The sequence below is a fragment of the Prionailurus viverrinus genome, chromosome B4, assembly GCF_022837055.1.
Source record: "Prionailurus viverrinus isolate Anna chromosome B4, UM_Priviv_1.0, whole genome shotgun sequence".
In the NCBI taxonomy this organism is placed as follows: Eukaryota; Metazoa; Chordata; class Mammalia; order Carnivora; family Felidae; genus Prionailurus; species Prionailurus viverrinus.
The window spans coordinates 100,765,572-100,787,745 of NC_062567.1; the positions used below are offsets into that span (position 1 = coordinate 100,765,572).

Genomic DNA, 22,174 nt, shown 5'->3' on the forward strand with positions numbered 1-22,174 from the left:
AGAATTGCTGGGAATCTTAATCTTTACCAAGCGTGACAGATGATTGTTAGGAACATTATAGTTAAACACTGATTTAGAAGAGCAAAGAAAGGACCCAGATTAAAGAAAACATCCTGAAAATAACTTCAGCATCATAAGTTCATTTTAGCAGATAATGGTGTAATCAACATATACTGAGGGAAACAGACAGAAAAGCATACTTAACATAGAAGAAAGTTAGTTTTGAAGAATATAGGGGGCAGAAGGGTTAGAACAAATACTGAATATAGCAGGATACAACAAAGGAATAATAAATGAGCTTAGAAGTTATTTGAAGCTGTGGCATCAGCAGGGAGATAAATTTTTAAAAACTTAGGAAATAGTTTATATTCAACAAGAAGAAATGGAGTCATCTGATTCTCCTACTTGTAATGGGTGTATATGTAAACATAAACAGTTTTCTAACAGATGTAAAATTTCTTATTTTAGGTAGAAGTGGATTCTATTGTAGTACCTCTGCCCTTTTCAAATCAAGAACTGTCCATAGAAGATTCTGGTACCATGTATGTGATTACGACTCCAGCTGGACTAATCGTAAAGTGGGCTCACCTTACAGGGATCATAGACATTCATTTTGGCTTTCGATTTAACTTGTCATCTTATACAGAAGGACTCTGTGGTAAGCATTGCTTTTCAAATCTCAATGTCTTCTAATTGTTTTCCTGTCCACATTTACCATTTTGGCCCCTGATGCCCCACTTTTTATATTCGAGGTGTGGTGTTAACTTTCAGTGGCTCACGTGAATACTAAAGAAAGCAGTAGCTTTAAAAAAAAATGGTCTAAGAAGCAAGAAATAACAGTTCAGTTTGCATATTTTTTGGAAATGTATGTTTACTACTACTGTAATACTGTTTGTATTCCTACTAGTTCATCTTTATTAATCATTAATAAGGTGCCAAGCGTTATTTTATATACTTGAACTTATTCAATTCTAACAATAGTCCACATAAGTTAGTACTAGTGTTAATTTACAAGTGAAAACAGGAAGTTATAGAAAGGTTAAAGGCTTAAAAATATTGTTTATTCCTTATTATGTTAAAATTTGAAATAGGGGAAAACTTAGTTGCTTAAGCCACCTTGAACGTTACATACAGGGAACACAATGCTCTCAATATTTGTCACAGTTTTGTTATAAAGTGTAATGCCTAGATGTATCTTTACACCTAGGCTAATACCACACCATGTTACATAGACACATAAAGAGTTATAAGCCAAAGGAAATAAATTACAAATACCTCTAAGTACATAACAAAATTAAAAAGTATAATACTGGTTTTGATGTTTGATGGAGGCTATTTTCTTTGTAGCTCTATGCTCTTTTTTTTTTTTTAAAGTTTATTTATTTATTTTGAGAGAGAGAGAGAGAGTGAGACAGAGAGAGCATGAGCAGGGGATGGGCAGAGAGAGATGGGGAGAGAGAGAATCCCAAGCTCCACACTCACAGTGGCTCAAACTCATGAACCGTGAGATCATGACCTGAGCTGAAATCAAGAGTCAGATGCTTAACTGACTAAGTCACTGGGCACCCCTATAGCTCCATGCTCTTAAGTGAATATCAGTTTCATCATCTTTAAAATGGGAATAACAATATTCTACCTTCAAGATTGTTGTTAGGGTTGAATGTGAAAGTTAATGTCAAACACTTGACACATTGCTTAATACATACAATCAATAGATATTAGTTTAGTACAAATATATTTATTTTAATATCACTAAATATTAATTGAGTAAAAGTTTATGGATCACCTCCTGAGTGTCTAACACAGTGCTAGGTGCTTACAACCCAAAAACAAATAAGACTAAGTCCTTTCCCTCAACAAATTACATAAAAGACTCTAATTTCTTCCTTAAAACATTTAGGGCAACGTTTGGCTGAAAAGGTTTACATATTTCCTTGCCTATTTATAGTATGCTAAGCATAGCACAAAAGATTATTTGAGTATGTATAGTATTGATTATACATAAAAAATCAATTATTATTGATTAATACTCAGAGACTTTGGGAATGCATATATCTCTGATGATTTATCACTTCTATGTGCTATGATTTCTGTTTTATTTTGTGTTTGCTTTCCCCCTCATTGTCGGCTCATGCTTTTACAGGCACACTCTGCTAACTGGATTCTCAAGTAATTACTGTAAAGAAAAAAGTCTAAGGTCACCTTTTTGCTAGCCAAGATTCACCCCCTAAACTTTGTAACTTCCATAGTAGGAGAAGAGTGGCTTCATGTCTACTAGCTTGGGTGCTGGCTGAAAAAATTGTAGTGAACAAGAGTGTGAGCTAACTTGAGTACGGACCCTAGAATGGGAGGTCTGTATGAATACCTCGTTCTATACAGCACTGTGAAGTTTCCAGGGGTGGTGCCTGGCATTGCAGTAAAAAATATTTTTATTAGCAATTACTTTTTCCCAGGAAAGTTTAGACTTAAAAAATAGTAGCTGCTTTACAGTATAGTTCACTTTACTTGTGATTTGTTTTTTTATTTGTTTGTTTTTGCATTGCATTCAGTTCCTTGTGTATTTACAAGGATGAGGCAATATGGTAGCAGCAACTCTTATGATCTTGATATATCTACCTGAGGATTAAGATTTGATACTTGAAAAAAATGTTTAAGTTATATCTTTTATAGTTGGAGCCTTGGGGATTAAGAAAGATTAGATCTTTTCAGATCATTTATGATCGGGGTTCTGGGCCATTTCTCTGTATTTCCCTTGGCTCTGTACTACACTGGATAAAGAGCAAGCTCCATCCTCAGTCTGGCCTTCCTTAGGAAACTAGAGGCCATAGCAGGTCAAAGCCTTATAACCATCAATAGGCCACGCCATCCCAAGGAAGGGAGATTGTCTATGCCTTAGAATTCCCAGGTCAAATCCTGTTTGGCTGTGGCTGTCCAAGTGCTGAATGTATCCATGTGTCTAGGTGACTGCCTGACCTGATTGGCTTATTACTTGCAATAGTGTTAATGAGAGGGAGTAAGAATTACCTTTATGCCAATCATAGCTCTCTCCTGTAGTGGTGATGGGGCAGGGATACTTCCTGAAAGGTAAAATTTAATGTTTACAGGAAGGGTTTTCCTGGGAGAATGGTTATCTGGGAGGCAAACACCCACTATTCTAAGGAATATCTTGGCAAGCTTAAGAGCTAGTTCTTAAATTAGGAAGTAGTGGTAATAGTAGTGGAAGAGTGTGGGAGCAGAGTCAATCTCCTCTTTCTTCATTTTCTGTCATTTTTTTCACATGTCTTGACTTCCAGGATTGTGGTTTCTTTCTTATCTGGTTAAGACAACTCTATACTATTTTATCAAAGAACCAGATACATAATTTAAAAATCCATCAACATTAAAGTTAAAGGATATACATTTGGCACCTTGTTCAGTAAATAATTTATTCATTTTGAATCAATTATTAAGATGATTTATTTCTGCTGCCTACATTTGGTTGAAGTGGAAAAAATTTTCCTTTAAAATGTCATGTATCTTTCTAGGAATTTGCAATGATGATCCAGATGACGATCTAAGAATGCAAAATGGCACAATTATTACAAACATGGAAGACATAGAATTATTTATCGAGAGCTGGGAAATTGAGAAATCATTTGAAGTAACAACAAGAAGACCCGTTAGGAATTGTACTGAGCATGATTGCAGTCGCTGCATTGAGTTATTGAACAGAAGGGTTTTCATTCCATGCCATAATAAAGTAAGTTAAGGGCAACCATAGATAAGAACTATCATGTTAGACATACTGAGAATAACGCCAATAAATTCCTGTTCTTGCCATGATGTTCTTCTAGTGAGAAGAGTTTAGCCCCAAACCTTCTGTCAGTATGCTTTGGAATTCAGAATCATTTACTTTTATAGACTTAAATAGATAAGAAGAATAATTATCTTTCATTCTCCTGTTTTTTTAGAATTCTATCGACAGATTCCAAGAAAAATGAAATTATGTCCTACAAATCAATGCCTCTAGGAGAAAGAAATAAATGTCACTTGATAACCCAATAGAGAAACCAAGACAGCGAGGATATTATCAATTCTCTATGATCCTAGCCTCTTAGGTGTATACGTTTAATAGAACCTGTCATATATTCAATTTAATTATTCGTTGTCTCTAACTTTCTGACTTTATGTGACTAGTAGATATTTTAAATAATCTGTATCATTAAAAAAAGATCCATTGTTAGGGACAAATACAGCACTTCGTAAATCATTTAATGAAAAGTTTGTGAGCATCCAGCACCCTCAAGGCTTTCTGCTGAACTCCTGTGATCCAAAGATGAGCAAGACTGTCCCTTGTCCTCAGGAGGTCTGGTGGGAAAGCAAGCTTGTAAACAGGTATCTGACAATAGACATTCTGGAGGGACATAGGAACCCAGGTTTGGAGGAGACTGCTCGTAGTTTTAGATGTTTGATTTACTTAGAAGGATAAATTTGCCAGGAGAGAAGAGGTAGGAAGGGACACCTAGGCAGATATGTATAACAGTATGTATAACAGCAAGTTTTGTGTAAAAGGCCATGTTAGGAAGACATTGAAATAGTTGAGTGTAAGACATATGGAGGGAAAGAGCTTGGGAAAGAAGATGAGGGAACTGTCAAGGCAGGAAGGAATTCACTGTGTGGCACCTTCTATGCCAGACCATGGAGTGTAGACTCCATAGTCCTCAGCCTGCCCCATGAGTTCCCTCAGGGAAAGGCAAAGGATGTGAAGTCATGGGTTTTGCTTTTTTTTTTTTTTTTTAAGTTTATTTATTTCTTTTTGAGAGAGAGAGAGGGAGAGAGAGAGAGAGGACTGGAGGGTCAGAGAGAGAGGAGGCTCTGTCAGTGCAGAGCCGGACGTGGGGGGTCAAACTCAGGAACCATGAGATCGTGACCTGAGCCGAAAACCAAGAAACAGTGCTTAACCCACTAAGCCACCCAGGAGTCCCATGGATGAAGATAGGTTTTAATTATTTACATGTTTTTTGAAAAGCAGACATATAAAAATGAAAAAAATAACAAACACGTTAAAACTCACTTCAATGTCATTTTAAAGCATAATGATTTTCAAAAAAATTGCATTTTTGATGGAGAACTTAGAAGGCTGATTAAATCAGGAACTTTCCAGCTTAACTATTAAAGGCTTAGTGAGGCAACACAGGGTGCCATTTAGTCTATCATAGCCAGATCACAGGAACAGATCTCTTCCCAGTGAATCGGATGGCAAAAGAAAGGAATGCTGGTAATTTGGTTTTCCCACTTGTAAGCTTCATCTTCATTTGAAAATCTCCACAAAGCAGGCAGATGATCTGCCTGGATTCTATCATTCTTCTACCTAAAACCCTTCAGCGTCTCTCACTCATATGTAAAGTACATGCCAAGCAACCTTCCTATCAAGACTTATGGGTCCTCTACACTCTGGCCCACCTATTTCTCTAGCTTCCTCTTGTGCTACACTCTCCTGTCTCCTTTCAACTCTTTGAACATTCCAAGATTTTTCCTGCCAGTGGGCTTTTAAGCTTCTAGTTTTTCTAGCTGGAACACTTGCGTCCTCTGATTCATTTTAGCATGGTGACGCCTCGAATCTATTCAAAGACCTTTTGTAGCTAAGAGATCCACAGGCAGAGAATAGGTCTGTGTTATTGACCTTTATACTCATGCATAGCACCATGCCTGATATATAGTTAGGTGTTCAGTAAATTATGAAAACATGCATAAGTGAGTATATATGAATGGGAGATACAGGAGAATCAGCTTTTGTGGGTTAAGCAGAAATATATATATATTTTTTTACTTTGGATGAATTATGTCATATGGAATTTCAAAGCAAAAATACCCAGAAAAAGCTTAGAAACATAATTCTGGAGCTCAGAGGAGGTAAGTTGAGGCCAGAGATCAGGTCTGGGGAGTCATTTGCACATGGATTTTTTTTTTAAATTTTTTAACGTTTATTTATTTTTGACACAGAGAGAGACAGAGCATGAATGGAGGAGGGGCAGAGAGAGAGGGAGACACAGAATGGGAAGTAGGCTCCAGGCTCTGAGCCATCAGCCCAGAGCCTGACGCGGGGCTCGAACTCACGGACCGCGAGATCGTGACCTGAGCTGAAGTCGGGCGCTTAACCGACTGAGCCACCCAGGCGCCCCTGGATTTTTAAATATAACAATAAGTAGTGTGCAATGTGCCAGTGTCTGCTCTGTATATTTACCATATATTAGCTCACAGCTAGGAAAAGATTTAAATGCCCACAATTGGTGGTATGAGTCCAGAAAGAACATTTGTAGCTAGCGGACATGTCCATTGAGGATGGAATCTAGAGAAACACTCAGAATATAAGGCAGCAGAGGAGCTGACAATAAACAGATAAATAGGCAATAGAACGAAGTACACTCCAAGTCCAAGGAGAGGGTTTTAAGAAGGAAACTAGCAGTGTTCCCTGGATTTGGCAGTGGGGATACTCTTGACCACAGCAAGTATTCCATACAAATTAAAGTGGTTGGAAACCACGGAGATTCCGCAAAGAAGACTAAAAGAATGTAGAATCTTGGTTTTTTATAGATATGGACCTTGAAGAAGAAATGATGAGATAGGAAGAATATTTAGTATTTTTATCCAGCACTTTGAGCTGTATCAGAATTTAGGATGTGTGTGCGGATGTTTAGTATGTTTGCTGAATGAAAGAGCAGAGAGAAAAATTGGAATAAATGGTGTTACAAGTTAAGTTATTTAGATTTCAGGCATTTCTAGATCAAAATGAAACCATCTATAGAAACAAATATGTCTCTAAATTGAGGCAAGTCAAACCATATAAATTATTCAATGTTCAATATTGCTACCTTTTTTGAGAAGCATTTAAAACCTCATTTAATAGTAAGGCCATGTATCATTATGGAATGCTTTAGGAACTTCCGGTTTTATCTGTCATGGATTCAAGTCCTATGTAATATATGGAAAGGACAATTGTAACCCAAAGTATAATATCAGAAATATATTGTTCTAGGTACACATGCTTTGTTTCTCTTTTATCTTTATAAGATAGATTTATGTAGATTAGTGCAGGCAATATTTATCTCATCCAGAATGTGTTTAAAAAATATTATACCATCACAGGTGACATATGGTATTACGAAATTTGGAATCTGAGGTCAAGGAAGAGCCATAGTAAATACTAACTTGCCACCCTTTTATTCTCTGAATAGCTTTAGTGTAACTTAGGCCCTTCAGAGAAATAAAACAACAGAACTTATCCCAAGGCAAAATGTATCTCTAGGTTTCACCGCAGAACTTTTGTGAAAAGATGTGGATCAATTACACCTATTTCTGGAACTATGAATGTGATGCACTTTCTGCATATGTGGCTCTGTGCAACAGGTTCGACATCTGTATTCAGTGGAGAACACCAGATTACTGCTGTAAGTAGTACATTTGAGATAATATTTCTAACCATCAAAAAGCATTCCATATTTTTTGCATTCACTTCTTTCTCTTTTCATTTTTCACCACAAAATAATTTCATAAGAATAAAATGCCTATCAATGTAACCTAGAAGTTGGATGTCAGCTTTCCCACATAGGCAACTTCTATTTTCATCCTGATCTACACCTATGGTCGGCCTCAGTTGTCCCAGAAGAAAACCTAGTCCACAAAATATTAGCTAGCAAAATCAGTGAAAGTGTGGAAGAAATCACAGGGAATGGAAAAAAGATTTGAATTCTGTATCCCAGAGCACATTTTGTTGGTTTCAATTCCACCTGCCTCATTTGCCCAGCTTGTTCCCGAGCTTGTGAAGAGGATGCATGATTTTCTGTCCCCTTTCCCTCCTTTCCTGATACTGTATCCACTTTCTGGAAACTAATCTTTCTGGCTTTCTTTGATCCATATCTAGGTTCAGTCTTTTTCCAAATATGTGTTTGTGTATCCTTCTTCTTTTGTATGTATTCTTTGCTCATTTTTATCTTTTTTAATGAATATAATTTATTGTCAAATTGGCTCACATACAACACCCAGTGCTCATCCAACAAGTGCCCTCCTCAATGCCCATCACCCATTTTTCCTCCCCTCTACCCCTGCATCCACCCTTAGTTTGTTCTCTGTGTTTAATAGTTGGCCCATTTTTATCTATAGGGCCCATGCTTTCTCATCAAGTTGTAAGGCTTTTCATAAAACGTTTATTAAACCTATCATCAGTCCTGGGCACATTTTACGGAAAACAATGTTAATTTCATTTATGAAATAGCAATTAAATAGATTAAGCGGTAAAATATGGTCAAAATGAATGTCAGTGAAATGTTCCAAGATAAAATAAAAGTTTTCATTTTCCCTAGAGGAAAAAATAAAATACATGGAGAAAGAATAATATATCCCAAACACCGGTTACATGACGTTGTTTCAGATATAAAGCAGCTCCTGGTGTGCCTTACTATCTCTTACCTCTCCTTGCTCCCAGAGGTAATCACTATTCAAGAGTGGGGTAGCTTGATTCATGGGAAATGTATGGCATCTCTAACTTTAATAGACACTGTCAAATTGTTCCCCACTGAGATTTTATCAATTTATATCCCCACCAGCTACATGTTCATTTTTTAAAAGTATGATTTTTTAAGATCACTGAAAATCAAAAGAATTTTCTCAAACATAATTTAGAAACTGCTCAGCAATGGTAGTTTCTTGTGACAGTGAAGGATTGAACCTAACCACACAGCATTTTTCTTTTTTATGGCTTGGTTGAGTTATATATTCAGAGCATACTTCTGTGCTTATCCTGAGTAGACTGTTGTATATCCTCACTACACACAGAAGTAACTTCATACTGGTTGAATCTATATTTATCCCAACCAGATCTGGGCTGCCTATTGGTCATATTATTTGCTACAAATCAGATGAGCTTTTCCTACTGTGACATAACATAATACTAGCTGGACATCTGGAAGATGCTCAAAAATACCTACTGTTTGTTTTGTTTCTAGTTTTGGGTTACATCATAAATGAAAAATGAACCTTGAAGAGACTGAAACGGGCAAAATTAATTTTCCAAAAGAAATCTGACATTTCTTCCTTTTCCTATAATTCAAATAGGTGACTTTTATCATTAGCAAATTTTGTCCTCTGTTATTCATAGCTCTGAATTGCCCAGAGGGGAAGGAGTATCAACCCTGTGTGAGGACTTGTGAAGCAAGAACATGTTTGAACAGATGGTTCTATGGACACTCTCCATGTTTGAATTTAAGAGAAGATTGTGTATGCAAAAATGGAACCATTCTTCACAGGCCAGATTCAACTCAGTGCATTCCAGAGAAAGAATGTGGTAAGCAGCAGAGTGCAAAGTGACTTCTTAGGGACCTGGCAAATAAATGAAACTTATTTAGATCTTGAGAAGATGTGCTGAGAAGGATTGAACAAAAGTCACATAGGTGTTGGAAGGGAAACCAGTTCGTTTGTAATTTGATTTTAATATAATGATTGATTTCAATTGAAGTGACCCAAGTTAGAAATTTTGTTCAGGGGCGCCTGGGTGGCTCAGTCAGTTGAGCGTCCAACTTCACTCAGGTCAGGATCTCACAGTTCGTGGGTTCGAGCCCCCCATCAGGCTCTGTGCTGACAGCTTAGAGCCTGGAATCCGCTTCAGATTCTGTATCTCCCTCTTTCTGTCCCTCCCCCGCTCACACTCTGTCTCTCTCTCTCACTCTCAAAAAGAAATAAACATTAAAAAATTAAGAGAAAAAGAAGCTTTGTTCATAATGTAGGCTTTTTTTTTTGTTTGTTTGTTCCAAGATTTTATTTAAATTCCAGTTAGTTAACATACAGTGCAATATCAGGTGTAAAATTTAGTGATTCAACACATACAACACCTGGTGCTCATCACAAGTGCTCTCCTTAATCTCCATCAACTTTTTAATCCATCCCCCCCATGGTGGTGATGTGTTTCAATCTCTACCTATGCCTGTAATAACTTAGCAAGAGTATGGCAAATTAAGAATTAAGAACATAGGCTGTGCACTGAACTCAAATTCCAATTATTTCATGTAATAATGATTCAGTTTTACCTCTTTAGGCCTAAGTTACACATCTGTAAAATGGGAAAAATAAAAGCACTTATTCCATAAGGCTAGTGTGGGGATCCATAAAATAATACAAAGTATTTTGCAACAGTACCTAGAGAAAAACAACCACTTGAGAAATGTCAGATAGTGTTATTATCTGGGAGAAAACATTTAATTTTTCTACTTTCATTTTCAAACCACTTGATTCTGACTCATCATCTCCATTGTGGTTGCAGATGAAAATAGTCCAAAATTGAGAAAATTGCAGTACCGTACTTTTTCAGTCATAGGGCTTATCATTGTGGTTAGAAGAAAAGAGAATTAGCTAATAATGAAAGAAAATGGGCAAGTAGAAGTGAAAGGCACATATAGTTCTAGAAAGTTTGTGTTTGTCATTGAGAAGACTATTTGTAGAAGACTGAGAATAAACAGAAGTGCTTATGTTTGTTTTTAGGGACCTGTGAGGTTGGTTTGATAGTAAAGAGAATAATATAAGAGAAGTTCATTTGAGGCTGGGGATATGTTGGTCACTATTCATCTCTATTATTATTATTATTATTATTATTTTAATGTTTATTTATTTTTGAAAGAGAGACAGAGTGCAAGCTGGTGAGGAGCAGGGAGAGGGAGACACAGAATCTGAAGCAGGCTTCAGGCTCTGAGCTGTCAGCAGAGCCTGACCAGGGCTCGAACTCATGAAACATGAGATCATGACCTGAGTTGAAGTTGGTTGCTCAACTGACTGAACCACCCAGGCTCCTCTCATCTCTATTATTTTTAAAAGAACTACTAGATGGCCATAGTTTTCATTAAGTAAAACTTCAATAATAAAACTACAAGAGTCACTAAATAATTAGCTACTTCCCACATTTAGATTTTAAAGCTGACACGTTTTGCATTTTCATTTGACAAAAATGATAAATGTGTGATAAGGCCTTTTTTTCTTTCTAATACCACTCAGTTTTAACAGTTAATATTTTAAAACTAACTTAAATTTATTTTGCTGAGTTTGTTCAAGCTAAATAAGTTGTATTAGCGGACAAAATGAATAAGAAATAAACAAATGATCCTATTTATTGAAGAAGACAGGCAAATTTACAGGTAGTTGTAGGAGGGAAAAATATTTTTGCAGACTACATTGCAAATTTCATTAGAGAAAAATGTAAGCTAGTAGCTGATGAAAAGGGGAATCTAAGAAAGGATAAATATGGGACGTGTTATCTATGTTGCTGAACCAACTCATGGTCTGAAATCAAAACAATAAATGCATCACAGCTTCATTTATTTTAGTGGCCAGGTGGTGAGTGGTATAACATTGTTCCTCTTTTTAAGCATGTACTGATAGTGAAGACCAGCCTCGCACTGCTGGGGAGGTTTGGAATGGGGGCATTGACGAATGTGCCCTGTACAAATGTTTGGGGAATGGAAGTATTATTCCCATAGAACCTGACTGTGATGAAGAGCCCTCGCCAACTTGTGAACGAGAAGCTGAAGTTGTCCTGGGCATCATTGATAAGTGGACCTGCTGTTCAAAGGAAGTTTGCGGTGTGTATGTGGGCCAAAGCCTTACAGTTAACGCCACAAAATTTGTCGATACCATTTGTGAAAAAGTAAGGTGTGCATAATGCTTGGTATAAAAGAAAGTAAAGGTTGAGGTAAAAATAGAAATATTGCCATAAATATTGTTTATATACTCTCAAAGCAAGTTTTATCTCATTCGTGTTTTTGCCGATTTTGCAAATATACACACAAAATTCTGGCTATTAACAATTAATAATATTCAATAATATGTGACAAGAGAACGTTTCTGGGAATCTTTGACTTTTGACAATCGAGGGTGAAAGACCATAATAAATAAACCTTCGATTGGCAACCTTTTCACATATGACCGATTTGTGAGCTGAATGTGTTTAATTGCAGCATAAAGCACAGATTTTAGTTATATCCACGAATATTTTAACGCTTCTGTTTCTTATTTCCAGGTTGTGACATGACCTTATGTGAATCTGCCATTCCAACATGTACGGATAGTCAAAAATTGGTTGTTGGCCATAGTCCTCTTTCTTGTTGCCCACAGTATCAATGTGGTGAGTTATTAACTAGGAGCATTAAGAGTCAGGTTTATTGTTTGCTCAGAATAGTGGATTAGATTCTCACTCTCTGTGTCTACAAGAAAATGATTGGTTATAAAATATTGTGGAGTTGTCTTGCTAAAGGTAGTTCTTTTTTAACCTGCAATTTCTTTATAAATACATATGTAGATATTTTGTTTATATATTATATTAATACATCTATTTAGATAATTAACTCAATGTAAAGATCTTAATCTTAGCAGAAATATATAGGAAATAGCAGGTGTGATATTGTGATTTATAATAAGAGATATAGATCTGGTCTTCCACCCCCTTCTCACCACAGAGCTCCTAATCCTTGGCTTTTCCAAAGTGAGGAGAACTAGGAAGTGTCTTTTGTTATGTTAATGAGTTAATGATTTCCCCTTGCCAGGGGAATCAATGAGGTGATTGGAGGTTGGAACTTTCAGTCCCACCCCATGATCTCCAAGGAGGGGAAAGGGGCTGGAGGTTTGATGAGATCTTCAATGGCCAAAAATTTAACCAATCAGGTTTATGTAATAAGGTCTCCATAAAAAACCCCAAGGAGGATGAGATTTAGAGAACTTCCAGGATAGTGAACACAAAGAAATTCGGGGCCTGGTGTGTTCTGAGAGGGCACAAGAACTCCCAACCCTTTCCCTATACCTTGCCCTATGCATATCTTCCATCTGTTTATTCCTGAGTTATTTTCTTTTATAATAAATTGGTGATCTAGTAAGTGTAATGTTTCTCTGAGTTCTGCTAGCTGTTCTAGCAAATTAATCAAACTCAAGGAAGAAGATGTGAGAACCTCTGATTTATAGCCAGTCAGCCAGCAGTATGGGCTATACAAGGTGGGCTTGTAACTAGTGTTTATAGATAGAATTGAGTTGAATTGTAGGACACCCAGCTGGTGTCTGGAGAATTACTTGGTGCTGTATGGGAATCCTCCCCTACCAAACACACACTGAGTTAGCAGGATACAGATACATTCAAAGAGAAGTAAACCATGCTACTTTATCTAATCATTTCACTCTACACAACTTTTCAAATATCTTTGTGTTTTTGCAGAATGTGACCCATTGAAATGCCCCAGTATTTCAATTCCAGAATGCAGAGAAGATCAATTCATGATTCAAGTTCAACAGGAAGAGCCTTGCTGTTTTTCTCCTCTCTGTGGTAAGTGTTCTGTAAGATAACTTTTTGGAACAAAGGGAGGGAAAATCTTTTATTTGATGTGAATTTTATGGGACTCATGGTAACCAATATTCTGCTAATATACTGATAGAAACTCAACTGAATAAGAACATTTGAAAAGAAAGTACAGCATTTTAAATGACTCTTGACAATTATTACAGTTAGCTCCACGTTCACTTAACATATATATGGACTCGGGGTGCCTGGGTGGCTCAGTCAGTTGAGCGTCCAACTTCAGCTCAGGTCATGATCTTGTGGTCTGTGAGTTCGAGCCCTGCATCAGGCTCTGTGCTGACAGCTCAGAACCTGGAGTCTGTTTCGGGTTCTGTGTCTCCCTCTCTCTCTGCCCCTCCCTTGCTCGTGCTCTGTCTCTCTCTCTGTCAAAAATAAACATTAATTTTTTTAAAAAACATATATATGGACTATATATACCAGTCAAAACATGCTCAAGGAAATATAATTAAGTATTTTTTTTCTTTAATAAGGCTAGCACCAATTGTTTTTGGAGAAAAATTTAGCCTTGGCTTTCCTTGAAGAACCAACTAAAATAATGGACTCTGCCAAGCCATTATAGAACCTCTTTAAAATTTCATTTTATATAGGGGTGCCTGGGTGGCTCAGTCGGTTAAGCATCTGACTTTGGCTCAGGTCATGATCTCGTGGTTCATGAGTTCGGGCCCCGCGTCAGGCTCTGTGCTGACAGCTCAGAGCGTGGGGCCTGCTATTCTGTGTCTCCCTCTCTCTCTGCCCCCTCCTTGCTCATGCTCTGTCCTCTCTGTCTCTCAAAAATAAATAAACATTAAACACATTTAAAAAAAATTCATTTTATATAGCATGTGTGATATATGTGTGAGCATGATGATGCTGGAAGAGAATGGTAGAGATGAAAGGTGTCCAGGAAAAGACTGTCTATGAAGCTATATATTCTATCTGATGAAATGGACATTGAAAACTAAAAAGTTCTCTGTTTTTCATTGCAAGTGGATTATCATATCTAAGACTGGTGATTAATGTAGGCTTCACATGTACCTATGGAAATCAAAACACATCTCTTTCTACCCGTTAAGGTTCTTTGAGTGCAAGTGGCAAAAGGGATTGATTCCAGCTAGCTTAACACAACCAATTAGTGGAAGGCTTGGGAATCAAGATTTTGTAGGAGCAAGATGAAGCAGACCACGCCCTGGGAAGGAAAGAAATCAGCTATTGTAGGTGACAGTCACTAATGACTGACTCAGCAACATCCATTTCCTGCCCTGGTGTGTCTCTATTTATGATTCAAATGCCATAGAGAGAGATTCGCAGAGGCCTGCTGAGGGTCAGGAACCTTTATGAAGAGTCACTCCAAGACTGTGTGGGTGGGGCATTTCCTCAAGGTCATTCAGAGAATTGTAATCAAAGTTGGGAAAGGGATACTGAACAACCCCAAAGAACACATGCCTACTATATTATCTGTCCATCCATAAACTAGAGTAATCAAGGGTAGTGAATTCAGAAGACGTAAATAAATAAATCAATGACATTTTGATCCTAGAAAAAAGAAAGTTGCTCCAGAAATCTTAATGCTTTTCTCGCTGTGCTTGGAAAGCATAAAGCAATATACTTAGTTAGTATTGTTGTTTTTATGACCACATGAGGAAATCTGTCTGTTAAAGACTTGTTTTCCCTGTTTCCTATTTTATTGAACATGATGGTTTATATGTGTGTCATAATATGAATTAATCACTTGTTTTTAGCTCAGCTGTGACTTCTGACCTTTCGTTTTACCTTTAGTTTGTGAATCTTGCACTGAACCTATTCCACTATGTACTGATGGGGAGTTTCTCACTGTGGATCTTAATACTACACATTTCTGTTGTCCTCAGTATTACTGTGGTAAGTATATCTTAACTAATTTAAAATGTTTAGATGTGTCCAATATTTAAGAAGCCTCATGAATCTTAGTTGTGTTGTTAGATCACACCTTCATTGAATTCTAGCATATAAAATATATATTAAATGTATGCGATGTTTTTATATATCTAAGAGCTCTTCTTGGATAATATCATTACCTCCCCAAAATAGATTACTATGACTTTTTTCATCATCCTAGAAAGACCAGCTTTCCAGGTGATTCCATACCTTCTCCACTTCCTTTCTCTTCTTGCACACCTAGTGTTTCTCAGGGCCCTTCACCTGATGAGCTGATCCTGGTTATACTTCTGTTTTCGTGCATTCCATGCTCACCAATACATGGCCAATGAGTGGTGGGAGAGGTAGCAGTGGGAAGATAGGAATCTGTGCCCTATATCAGCAATGGCTGTGAACTAAATGGTAGCTGGTGAGGACGAGCTTTTACAAGAGGCTAATCTTCATCCACGTCATTTTTTTCTATTTAGTTTGTGACCCAAATCTTTGTCCTACACCACTACTCAACTGTGCAGAAGATATGAACCTTGTAAAAGAAAATATATCTGGTCAATGTTGTCCAACATGGCATTGCGGTAACTAATTTTCATACTTCAAAGTTTTATTGCAACACAGTAATGTGTTCTGATCAATATAAATATGTTGATTTTTGCCTTTTAGAATGTAGCTGTGGAAACCTTGTTATGCCAGCTTGTGAAGTGGTAAGAACACACATTTTGATTGAACTGTCATATTATGTAAATTAGTTTAATTCTTGCTTTATCCTCCTTATTTCTGAGTTGTCAGAGTTAATGAAATTATCTTTATTAAATGATACTGAAGTAGATTAAAGTAACATGTGCTGGTATCAGGGAGCAGTGAACCTTTTTTATTTATTTGAGATAAGAAAATGTAATACATTATTTTTTTCACTGGAGACTGAATCTATTAGTATTATGTCTACTTGACTTCACTGGTCTGAAAATAAAGCAAAACATTGGAAAAAAAGATTACCTCCATATTGAGAGGTGTTCCTAGTGATTCTTCAAGAAATCGTGCCAAAGATGCATCTGTTGTGGAGGAGGAGGGGATATAAACATGTAGCTGTACCTTCTTAAGAGTTATATGAACATTTTGTAAATAAGGAAATTGAGGTCCAGAGAGAGTAAATGACTGACTGAGATCTTCAGGATTCAAACCGATGGTTGTTTTATGTGTGTGTCTTGTGTATTCCTTTATTCTTTCTACTTTGCCATAACTCTTTCATTTCCGTTAAAAACTACAGCGAAGACATAAGTTTAAATAACAAAAGCAAGTTGAAACTGCCTTGTTTTTATTCCTGTCTTGGACTTTTTTTAGTTGTACTTCACTTTCCTCATCTGCAATATAAAAGTAATAACAAGTGTCCAGCTCTTGGTTTCAGGTCAGGTCATGATCTCACGATTTGTGAGTTCGAGCCCCACTTTCGGCTCTGCACTGACCGTGTGGAGTCTGCTAGGATTTCTGTCTCTCTCTGTCCCTCACCCCTGTCTTTGTCCCTTAAAATAAATAAATAAACTTAAAAAAATAAACATAATAACAATACCTATATCAGATGAATGAAATAAGTTAATATATATTAAATATTTAGATAGTACTTGACACATAGAGCACAATAAGTATTAGCTATAATTATTATTACAAAATTAACACAATATATCATGGAGAACTTTCTAGGGAAGTTCACTATCAAGAAAAATTTGGAAAAAAGTGACAGGTTAGAATAATGGATGAAAGCAATTGAACTATTCCATATAGACGCTAGGATGAACATGAATAAACACACCAAAAGGTGAGGTAAGATACGTAGGCTAAAAGGTAATGATGACTCTTGCCTTGAGAAAAAGCTAACTGAAGGTAGAGCAAGGAACAATGGGAGATGAAGAACTATACAAGTTGGTGTATTGAGGTTGGCTTTAAAGATGAGATGGAAGAATGCAGATGTTATTTATTTATTTTTTCTTTGCAGTTCTTCATTCAACTAACATTTGTTGAAAACCAGTTTGTGTGGTGATGGGACCAGACACTTGAAATAGCACAGCCCTATTCTGAGGAACTCACTGCACATTTAATATGATAGGAGAGAAAGAGGGTCCTGCACAGGATGGAAATTATGATGAAAATTGAGTGTTTGAGTTAATTTTGCTCTTCCTGTGTAGCAGGGTAAGGACAGTAAAACATTAGAGGGAAGTAGATCAGCCAGAGACTGTTACAGCCATTCATGAATGAGAACCTTGGGTATAGCAAGATCTGTATAGAGGGACTAGGGAGAGGTTGAATTTAGGAGGATAAAAAATAGGACCCTGGCCCTTTGTAACATGTGTGTAGGAGTGTGTGTGGGGGAAGGAAAAACAGAGAGAGAGCGAGCGAGAGAGAGAGAGCTAGAAACAGAGACACACACATACATGGACACACACAGAGAAATATCTACAAAATCTTTAAGGTTACAAGGCTTGCACATCAAAAGTCCGAGAGTCCTGGGTCCTTGGGTAAACACTGATCACCAAAGAAGCAGCTAAGTAGAGACCCTGTGGTTTCACCTCTACCCAGCCTCATTCAGAGCTCTCCTCCTGGCCTGAAAGAGGTAATAAAGCATCTTGAGACATTTCAATAACTTCAAACACAAGATAAATCTAACCCTCATCCTATGGGATTTTGTGCCTACTGTGTTCTGGGTCTTTTGAAGTGTTTTTGGGGAGAAGCCTGTATGTTTATTCTTTAAACTTGTTCTGGTTGTTACCTTAACTCTGGGCGTGTTGTGTATGCCTGTGTATATGTGCCCCTTTAACACCTGTCTTAGCCTCACCACCAACTCACCAACCACTTTACTGTCCATCCCTCTCTGTCCTGTTTTTTGTTGTTGTTTGTTTGTTTGTTTCTTCTTGTGGGTTTCTACCATTCTCCACTTACCTTTTCTCTGTGTTCTTCTCCATCTCCAATATTTAGGCTAGATGCTGGCCTATCTAGCTTTTTTTCCAGCTCAACTTTCAATGTCTGAATATTAATTATGAATCAAAATTTCACATTACTCAATACTCCAAGCATCTGTTGAGTGCCTGCTATTTTATATATTAGCACTGTGCTAGGCACACAGAACATATGCAGTAGCTGCAATATTCTTGAACATCCTACCTGAATATATGTAACCACATGCATGATATAGTTTTAACATTCATGATTCTATACAAGCATTGACCTGACCCATTGTTCTTGAGTACCTACTCTGAATAGTTGCTAAACATTTGTTTCAGTGTCTAAGATGGTATATTATTTTAAATCACATCAGCTTATTCACATAGACAACAAATGTATCTCAACCTAAAGAGTTTATGGTAGGCCTTTGCAGTATTTCTGTTTTTAAATAGCAACTTTATTGAAATATAGTTCACACACCACACAATTCAGCCATTTAAAGTATATGGTTCCGTGGTTTTTATTATGTTCATAGAATTCTGCCACCATCAACAAAATCAACTTTAGAACAATTTTATTAACCCCCAGAGAAACTCTGCACCTGTTAGCACTCACCCCTTATTTCCTCCAAACTTCCCAGCCCTCGGAATCTGTTCTATCTCTACAGATTTTCCTATCTTGAATATTTCATATAAGTGGAATCCTATAATACGTGGTTTTGTGATTCCTTTCACTTAGCATAATGTTTCCAAGGTTCATCTGTGTTGCAGTATGTGTCCATACTTCATTCCTTTTTACTGTTAAATAATATTCCATTGTTTGAATATGTCTAGATGTTTATCCAAATAAAGGTATACAATGGCCAATAGCACATGAAAAGATTCATAGGATCATTAGCTTTCAGTTAAATGAAAATCCGAACTACAGTGAGGTATCACTTCACACTCACTAAGAAGACAGATAATAATACATGTTGGCAAGGATGTGGAGAAATTAGAACCTTCATATGATACTGGTGGGAATGTAAAATGATACATCTGTTTTGGAATACACTGTGAAAGACAAAAGGCTAATATATTATATAAATATATATATATATATATATATATATATATATATATATATATATATATTGTATGCCCCAGAAATTCCACTCCTAGGTGTATATCCATGAGAAATGAATACATATGTCCACACAAAAGCTTGTACATGACCATTCATAGCAAGCGCTATTCTCAGGAGCCAAAAAGTGCAAACAGCTTAGGGTGATGTTGTTACTGATTTTAAAGGACAGGGATGCTTCCTTGGGAGTTAAACACACCAACTTGGAACCTATGCCCTGGGAGAATTTGATTTATTTTTCTAACTCCATGTTTCTAACATTTTATTTCCAATCCCTTTGGAATTGGGTAATAACTAAAAATCATAAAAGACCAAATGAGTTAATGTGTATGAGACTACAGCTTGTAAAGCACTATAGAAGGTAAGATATTATTAGCTTATGGGGAAAAGTACCCTTGATGCGTTACTATGAATTTATTAGAGTCATTTTTTACATTACGAATCAAATTAATTTTTTTTACTGACATCACATGAAAATAAAATGCCCTCAGGAAAAGTTGCTCTTTAAAATGCAATTCTTGAAACTTTAAACTTGGTCCTATACTGAGAGGAATAGATACCATTTCTGATAGGATAATGTTTAAGCATTGGTATGGAGGCATTTCATCGACACCTGAAGGTTATACTGCACTTGCCGTGTGTCTGCCCTATGGTAAGTTCTTTACGTGAATTCACCCATTATTTTTTCTAAAAAAAACCCTAAGAGGTAGGCAATGTTATTATCCCCATTTTACAGATGAGGGAAGTGAGGAGAAGACCAGCTTAGCGACTTGCCCTAGATCACACAGCTTGTAGGCAGCAAAGCCGAGGTGGGCACAGGGCGGCCCTATTCCTGAGTCCATGCATGCTATTCATCACTCTACCATACTCTTTTGCTCCTGCTTTATATACTATGGCATCCTTGCTCCATGTAAACATCAGGACCTTGGGCCACCTTGATAGAGAAGATCAAGAATATTCGCATCAAGCACAATTTCCAGGATTAGCAGTATTCTCTTATCTCCAATTGCCCGCTAGAAGCGCAGAACCAAGCAATATTTTCAAGGCAGTAAAGACCATAAAGATCATCTTCTCTACCTTCACTCATTTAACAGATAAAGGAATTAATATTTGGAGAGATTAAGTGCCACCATCATCTTGTTTGTTGTGAATTTTTTTCTGTGAGCTGTTAATTAAATGACCACTGGGTTAATCAAAGCCTGTTCACTATCAAATATTTATTAAGCACCTGATATGTGTCTGGCTGTATGGTAGGGAACTTACTAAACGTTATACTGTGTATATATTTTTACAGTTGTCATATGAGAAGCTGGGTAAGTCATGTTTAATAATAATATCTTTCTAACAGGGAGAATTTACTGCAGTAGATCAGAACTTTCAGAGTGACTGTGGATGTGTACGGTATCTCTGTGGTAACTATGTTTCTTCTCACTACTAAATGCTATGAATACGATTTTTATCTGGTCACTATTAATAAATTAAAAAGTATTTTCTTTGAGTTGTATCACACATTTTAACCCATTTGATTAAATGTGTGCCAGTTTTTGAGTATAAAAATTCATTATCATTTTTCAGTTGCCTCTTTTGTAATATATCTAAATGTTCTGATAGATACCTTAACGGGACAGAACAACAAATATGTTTTGTAGAGGCTTTTCAGAATTGAAAGTTGATTTTATGGTCCTTTTAAATACATGTATTTACTATTTTTACAACATCCATCCAGAAGTGAGAGACTTTGATCATTGTTCTATCATTATGCATGCTAACATTGCAAAGCATAGAGTTGGTTTTTCTACAAAATAGCAAATCTTCATATTAAGTATTAATAGCTTAATAGGAAAAAACGCTTTTATTCATCAGCTTTGAACTTGCATTTTTATATAAGAGAAGGCTTAAATTCGGTGTTAGCAAGGCACAGAGAGCTTCTGAGCTGTATTTTCATCACTTTCTAGCCTACCTTAATATGCCACTTTTACTTTGTATTAGCTACCTTAATCATCAAGCATAATGTATAGCACTATTTATTTTGCAGCACAACAAAATTGAAAAATTTATCTAAAAATAACCATTAAAAACCATGAAATGTTATACAATCCCACCATGAAAAGCCCTACCACTGTTGATTTGGCTTTTGCCTCATTCTATATCTACTCCATCAAATTGTCATGTTATGTTTCCAGAAGAGAGAACAAACAGCTTGATGATCACTTAGATCTAAAATTCTGGAATCTGCTATAAAGTATAGCTTTTGAAGGCAGTTCAGACGGTAAAGAGTGGGACTAAATGTGCTACATTCATTATTAAGTAAACTCTTGAGTTATTAACAATATATAAAGGGAAAGATCATTATTGGTTTTGAAAAAATTACACATCACAGTGAAAACATAAACTTAAATACAAGTTCCATTGAATGATTAATAAAAAAAATCCTCAAAATAGTACTTTTCATTGACTTTTTTTCTTTTCTTAGAAAAGGATGAGGTGTGTGTATTTCAAGAAGTATCAGTATTGAATCCTGGCCAGTCTATGATAAAGTATTTGGAAGGGGACTTTTGTTATACAGTGGAGTGTCTGGAAGAAAAAGATAACCATACAGGCTTTCACACTCTGAATTTTACAATGGTGAACTGTTCAAAAGAATGTGACATTGTAAGTATTCTTTGTAAGTCATTCTGGTGAGAGTTAAATTAATAATAAAATGGCAGCTATAGAATTTTAGCTGGTGAATATTCCATAAGTTAAAAGTATACACTTGAATAGTTCAATAATCTAGTAATGTCTAATGTATATAATGCATATTTTCCTTTCCCTGTGTGCCATCTTGAGCCTTATTATCTATTTATCTATACAGCTTACTTGACCTGCTTA

General features: G+C 36.4%; 1 protein-coding gene across 3 annotated transcripts in view; it reads left to right on the top strand.

Moving 5' to 3' along the window:
- The window catches only part of OTOGL (otogelin like), a 140,529-nt gene that overhangs the window by 109,157 nt on the left and 9,198 nt on the right, over window positions 1–22,174 (top strand). For 2 of the 3 annotated variants that reach the window (XM_047866501.1, XM_047866502.1), the window contains exons 42-53: window positions 469–658; window positions 3,525–3,739; window positions 7,286–7,427; window positions 9,134–9,319; window positions 11,388–11,600; window positions 12,038–12,142; window positions 13,220–13,327; window positions 15,116–15,217; window positions 15,721–15,825; window positions 15,911–15,951; window positions 20,652–20,715; window positions 21,777–21,955. In XM_047866501.1, coding sequence (XP_047722457.1) covers window positions 469–658; window positions 3,525–3,739; window positions 7,286–7,427; window positions 9,134–9,319; window positions 11,388–11,600; window positions 12,038–12,142; window positions 13,220–13,327; window positions 15,116–15,217; window positions 15,721–15,825; window positions 15,911–15,951; window positions 20,652–20,715; window positions 21,777–21,955 — 1,650 coding nt within the window. Of the gene's footprint in view, window positions 1–468; window positions 659–3,524; window positions 3,740–7,285; window positions 7,428–9,133; window positions 9,320–11,387; window positions 11,601–12,037; window positions 12,143–13,219; window positions 13,328–15,115; window positions 15,218–15,720; window positions 15,826–15,910; window positions 15,952–20,651; window positions 20,716–21,776; window positions 21,956–22,174 lie in introns of those variants that run through there. The other variant, XM_047866503.1, reaches the window with a different exon arrangement.